Raw genomic sequence first — 7,063 nt, 5'->3', positions numbered from 1 at the left:
TCCTACAAGGAAGATTTGGCGTACTCTACTAATATATCTAGATATAGTGTTGTCTGTCAAGGTTTTTATTCATCCAGGTCATTGAAAAGCTAGTAGTAGTAGGTCTCATTCATCGGGATATATTCTTGTAATTTTGAAGACGTTTGTAGCTTCTTCATCATAGATATATTGTTCGTTATCACATTTGACTTTCATTGAAGGTAATGCCTGCTTGTATTTTAATTGCTAAGATTGTGACAGATTTACTTTAAAAACATTTTCTTCTAGGATAATCCAAAGCTTTTGAAGCTTGAAAACTCGGTCATATTTAATTTGGCTGACATACATATAAAAACCCGGAGGGTTCTTATTTTTGTGTCAGGCCTGCAAGTGTAGCAGTTCTAAAGCTTCATTAATTCTGACATGAATGACTTTGGCGTTGTCTGGTTTTATCCATAAGCTGTGTTTAGCAATTTGTGTACTAAGCTGTTTGTTGGATTCACGGTGTGGCTACAACTGTTATAGCTGTATATAGAGAGATATGTGAATCCTGTGCAAATGTGACAGGTGTATGTGGAATCAGGTGTATGTATGGAATTCCAGCTGTAAAGCTGCAGTGAAGCCTTTTATTAAGTAATTATAGCTAATCATTTGCCAGGCTTAGAAAAGAACATGCACATTTATAGCCCGACTCATACTTTTTTTTCTTGTTTTTACAAAGAGCTGGTTAGAAGTGCTCCAAGAAAAGTCACAGGGACTGAAATGTAGGGAAACACACCTTAATGGCGACCACTACAAAACTAGAATACTGCCAAGTACTGTGTGTGGTTTTTTCCCCCTTACATTCTTCTTGGCCTGTATGAACTATGTTGCATGACATGGTTACCCTTAGCATTGTGCGTTTGCACTATTGACTGATGATGTAGGCACCGGACTGCAGTAACATCGGGGCTCAAAGTCACTTGACCCAGAAGCACAGTGCCACAAGACATGCTGTTAAGGAGCTTAAAGGTAAATTTCTTTTCTTAACTCTGTTTAATTATGCATTATTCATCTAGTAAAGTTGGTTGTTTTAGAGTAAACCTGCAAACAAAGCAGTGTATAAGAACTAGTATTGTGGACTAGGGTCAGGCTCAAGATATTCTGATGTAGGAAATGTGCTTGTTGTGAACCCTGAGCTTTGATAATAAAAGTAATATTAAAAGTCGAGCATACATGTTTGGAATAGCCAACCAGTAGACATGCCTCTGAAGTGTATTTTCACCCGACATTTTGTCTTGGATAAGATTTGGAAATGTTGATTGTGCCAATTCAGGCTTGAGTTACTATCCAATCAAACTAAGCATTTGGTACTTGCTAAGGAAATAAGCATATAAATGTTGCTTTGTAAATATTACTCTGGGACATATTTTAAGGGGTCTGGTTTTGCCCTGTGCTTGGAAAGTGCCATTTAAACGCATTGCCAACACAGACTGCTGATTCCAATACTTCAGTATTGGATTTTGTTCACTTTCTTTCTGAATAATTTTAACCGCTACACCAATTGGCCTTTGCAGCCTAGCCCTTGACCATCATCACATGGACCAATAATTGGGTACATCAGCTTCCATGACTTACTTGCAAAGACTAGGGCAAAAAGAAAAGCTGGCATTGGCTTTTTGTAGACCAATCAAATGCTGGTATTCTGATTAAACCAGGTGTTTGGCAAACATGTATAATTGTGTACCATCTGTTAAAAAGGTGTCTGTCTTGTTTCTGGGGTTTGTGTCATTAGAATTTGTCCTTATTTACGGGCAGTTTATCTCTGTCATGCTTTCCTGTGTACTTTGTTATGCATTTGTTCCTTTATTTAAAGGTTATAGGGAAATATTAAGCACTATATATTAAGTATATCCAGCCAGTAGTTGAAGCTCTTTGACTTCCTTTCATAGATTATTAGCACAGTTTGGAATTTATACACAAAACCGATTTGCATAGTTTAATTACGACCAGTCTGAGCGAGCGCTAGACTTACAATGTGGTCTTTTCAGTTAACTCTTAGTGCTTTGGGTTTCCTTTATCGATTATGTAAAATGTAACAAACAGTGTTGTGCTTTCAAACACTACTACCAATGTGTACGTAATGCTTTAAACAAGAACAAGTGCCTTAAACTTCTTTGTTTTCTATTGGGTCACATAACTGCACTTTTTCTCCCTTTGATGTGGAAGAAGGGAAAAGTTCATTATGTATTGCTGATGTCCTATATCAGGCTCAGGAAGACTCCTATCAGTTTAGGATGCTAAGATCATTCAGAATTCAAACATGTTAAAATGATAAAAAGATTTTTATTGATAAAGTTCATATCTGCTGTACTTTAAATTTGAATTTATTCTTTGGACACTAGAGTAATGTTTGGTAAAATGGAACTTTGATTGTCATAATGCCTATAATATATTAAAAAGGAAAAAAATCCAGCTTGAACATCTGGGTAATGCAAATACCCCTTTACCTGAAAATCACCCCCTCACGGCTTTACTGTGGGTATATAGGCCTGTGAGGTCATGCTTGTATCATACAGTTTTAGGTACTATTGTGCATGTCTCTATGGTCACAATGTCCCGTGGTCTTGCAGGAAGAATGGCATGAGAAGTCATACCTGCGGGATCACCAGGTGTTAGAAAAAAAATAGAATCATTTTGTAAGTAATCTTGCAAATTTGAACTCCTATGAGTAAATTTTTTTAGGTTGACTTTTTTTCATCACGCAGTTCACCCAGTGGTTTAGAAGCTGCATTTGGCCTACTTTGCATTGTGTTTATTTAGAAGCAGCATGTTTTCTCTGGGTGCATTTCAACGGTAGGCAATGCAGGTCAGGAGCATATGTTTGTGTTTTAATATCAAATGCAGAGTTGGTAAAGAACGCCAATTAATATAAGCTTTATTCTGCGTCTAATAACGGCATAAATGAAAAACCTCTTTTTTCACAGCCACCAAAACCAGTGTGTCAAGTAGTGGTCCAGTACTTAAAGCTTAGGCTTACCCTTAAGAAAGGGTCAGTTCATTAAGCTTTAAGTAATATTATTTGCCCTACTAGCTATTTTATGTAGTGCTTTTACTGATCCATTCTGTGTTCCTGTTCATAGTGGTAAAATCGGTTGCCAGGTCATTCGTTTAGACAATTTTGATCTCAAATCACTTTCCTGCATTACCTGTATTACCTATCATTTGCCTTTTAGCTGTAAAGATATTTTTCACTGTCTTTAAAAACTAACACATTGAGAAGGACAGTCGATGAGCTTGTCCTGGAACTAGGATTGATTTTTGGGAGTCTCATAGAGATGAATTCTCTTTCCTTGAAAGCTGCTATGACATGCTGTCTCACTACCTGGGCCTCTGTTAATATGTCTGCAGGTAGCAGGAAAGGAGCTCTAATTAGGCTGTCTGGTTGTGTGCAATGAATTATGGAGCAGAACTGTCAGACTCCATTCATAAAATGGACACATCAGTATGTGCATTGCACGCTCCCTGTCTGCCAGATATATCTAACACAATATATGATGACGGTTGTGCAGTGTGTATGTGTGCGTTGGGGTTGGTGAGGGGGTTGTGTTGTGCAAGTTTCCAGTATATTTTTCCTTATTGCATAGCTACGATTTAAAAAAAAAAAAAAAATTGTTTTCCATGGAGACGTCAATTTTTTCTTTAATATATTATTACTCTTATTTTTATATTTCTAAACCTACAAAGAATTCTGTAGCCCCAGTTTTCTGTATGTTAGTGTATGTTTTCCAATTACTATTGCAATCAGCATGAGGGCCACAATCATAATGACCCAAGTTGTTTAGCCAGTTAGTATAGATTGTAAGCTCTTCGAGGCAGGGACCTCTCCTACTATATCACTGTCTGTATTAGTCTGTCATTTGCAATCCCTATTTAATGTACAGCGCTGCGTAATTTGTTGGGGCTATAGAAATCCTGTGTAAAAATAATAAACAGAGAGCTATACAGACAAGGGTCCTTAGCTAGTAAAGGTCAAAGAAGTGGTGTTTGCTCCTAATATGGGCCTTTTAGATTGCTTCCCTATAAGCAAGGTCTGAGGCTTCACTTTTATGTGGAAAAGATGAACTAAAGTGCTGCATATGCACCATGATCAGTCCAGATTATTGCAGTATTTTCTGGTGGGGTTAGAAAATTTTTGGCGGGTTCTTAGGAAAATATCAACTTGTCTATGGCTTGGCTAAATCTACCCACATACTTTAGGGGGTGATTAAGCCCACAGGCATAATTTGAACCTCCCTTTGGTCAAGGTTTGGACAAAGTGCTTCGAAGTGCTTTATTGGCTTATAAGCTCAGCTGAGCTCAGTTGATTATTGTGGCCAGCACACTGGAGGAGTTCACAACGTGCCTATGATGTAATGTGCACTGAGCAGGTAGACAGTATTCTCTGTCTGCATTTCAAGACTTCATTTTCCAGTTGGAGTGCACGGTTTATATATAAAAGAATGTGGTTTTAAATTGCCTGTTTTGATTCCAGATAGCCTCATTATGGAAATAATTATTTTATCCGGAGTCTTGGCACAGAGGTTAAATATCTAAGCTGAAAACACAATTTTAACATTGTTCCTAAGAATTTGCCTTCCATTATAGCAAAATGATATGTGTCCCATGAGCCTGCCCTAATAAAGCACAGACTCCAGCCTCGGTTTGCTGTCATTGCTCTGTCATCTCTCAGCTTTCTAAGCCAGCATTCTATCACAGTGACAGCATCGTCAGTGGCCTGTTACCTGTTATACAAGTAAAAAGAAACATCCCGTCACTACATTTATATCATCGCCAAATATAGGTCATGAATTCAGTAGGGCCATAATCTATTTTGTTTTTTTTTTATTGCTGAAAATTCTGCAGCATGATCTCAACCTACAGGTTTGTTGCAGTGGCAAAAGTATGCAGTAAATTTAGCATTATTTTGAATAAAGGTATGTAATGCTGTGTTAAAGCAGGACTTCAATTAAAATTTTATAATCCAGCTAAAAAAACAAAATAACAAACCATTATTCTTCTATCTGAAGAGATTGACTGACTGTAAAAGTGCTATTAGATTGCACCAAGCCTCTGGGTTGAATTATGTTGTGTCATTTACAGGTTTTCTGAGCCCAGACTGTCATGGACCTGCTTCCTGGGACTGCATGTTCATGTAGCCAGAACACTATAAATACTATTGAATTGTGTTCACACCTGAGCATCCTCCATCTAAGAAGCCCTCCAGTGTTCTCCTTAGCCTCTTTTAGCTGGGCGCACCACCCGGCTGTTTTTGGGTGGTTATCAATGAGTTGGGTCACAATACAGTGGGCACCACCTGCCTACAATTTCTTCCCACTCGGCTTAAAAAAAACTTTCAGGAAGGACCCATTATGTCACTAATATCACAGCCAGTTAACAGGATTTTGATGTAAGGTTAAAGTGCCTGAAGTTCTGTATGTTTTTTTTTTTACATGCATTTGTTTTTATGCAAGTGTATTTTTTCCTGTGCATTCTAACTAAATTATTTTTACTATTCTGCTTTTGTGGGATTTCAGGTTTTAACCGAGAAGGACCATTTCATCACAGAACTCCAAGGCTTCACCAGAGGAAAACACCCAGGTACTACTGCATCTACATTTATATTTAATTCTATGACATAGCTCCAATTTCTACCCAAATACCCTACTCGGGAAGGTTAAAAATGAATAAACAATTCATGTTAAAACCTGTACTGGGAGAAGTATGGAGGCTGTCATTGCATGCCTCCACCTCTAAAGTTCTGGGTGTCTCTGGCAACATTACTTTGTTACTGACTTTATTATTTCTGGGCTTTGAGTGTAAGAGATACACCCAAAAAGTTTCAACAACGTTCCTTAGGTGTATTTCCCAAATATAATTCTTTATTGGTCATCACTCTCTGGCTTCTATATCCACCAAACTCCTAGCTGTGAGCATGAAAGGCCAGACTTGCTGCTCATTACCAACACCTGATTTAGCCTTCTGGTTTGTGGAACAAAGCTTTCAAAAGTTTTTAAGCTTTGAGAAATACGATGTTACAATGTCATAGTATTTTAATTGTGAATTGTTTGTACCAGAAATGTCATTTTATTCTCAATATTACCAAGAAATAAAACAGACTAAAATGTTCGCCTTTCCACAGTAACACTACTTGCTTTATACCTAGCACTCATGAAACCTTTTTTTTTTTTTTTTTTTTTTTACCAATATTGCCCATTCATACTCGGATGTCAAATACTTGGCTTCATTTACCAATGACTGGAGCTGGCTTTGCCATTATTATATTACCATATAATATCATTTAGCTTATTTGTTACTTTTACAGCTGTATTTTCTTGAATACACCTCCTAAATGTTGGTAAAGAGGCTATGAAATTTGTTGGCTGTTTACTGTGTGCATTTTTCAGTGTAAACTTTGCATTGGTCTTCAAACACTTTTTCCGGTCCCCTAGTTTGTTGTTGCCCATGATTGACAATAAATTAGTCACCTCTATCATTCAGGTGGACATTAGAATTTTCTTTCATAGGCTAATTTCCTATTTTTGTTGGGCTACCAGAGAAGATAGGTATATTCTGTGATTTTCATTAATCATCCAGAATATGCAGATAGGTTTAAGCACATTGCTTATGAGCCGCATTGGAAATCTATCAGCTGGCACAGTCATGCAAAATTTGGGTGCTATGAGTTCTCTTTTCATCAGTTTGCTACATTCTTGTTAAAACTTTATGTATTAAAACTTTAGAAGATAATTCCTTACTGTCCCGGTCATCCACCACCACTCACTATATATATACTGTGATCTTTTGCTGGCTTTATTCATACAGTTCAACAGTGTATTTGGTACAGTCCTCTCAGTTTGCCTCCAAATATTTTTTCTTGTAACGAGTTGAACGACATTATGATAAATACTGTTTTTACTGTGTTTGTGGTCTTTCACGTTTCTTCATTGAATGCTTTTTGAGTATCCGCCCTTCATTTGATGAGTAAGCACATCGAAGCCAATGCAAAATGTGTGTGGTCACATTATCCCAAGAGCATGGAGAGTGCAAGCCAAAGCCATTTCCT

At 37.4% G+C, this 7,063-nt stretch overlaps 1 protein-coding gene across 1 annotated transcript in view; it reads left to right on the top strand.

The window, feature by feature from the left end:
• The window catches only part of SVIL (supervillin), a gene marked incomplete in the record, with an annotated part of 88,479 nt that overhangs the window by 2,310 nt on the left and 79,106 nt on the right, over nt 1–7,063 (top strand). Inside the window, 1 exon segment of the mRNA XM_072413402.1 lies at nt 5,535–5,598. Coding sequence (XP_072269503.1) covers nt 5,535–5,598 — 64 coding nt within the window.

This window comes from Pyxicephalus adspersus, chromosome 5 (assembly GCF_032062135.1).
Source record: "Pyxicephalus adspersus chromosome 5, UCB_Pads_2.0, whole genome shotgun sequence".
Lineage (NCBI taxonomy): Eukaryota > Metazoa > Chordata > Amphibia > Anura > Pyxicephalidae > Pyxicephalus > Pyxicephalus adspersus.
Note: the sequence above shows the minus strand (reverse complement) of the source record. Positions and strands in the feature narration are given on the sequence as shown.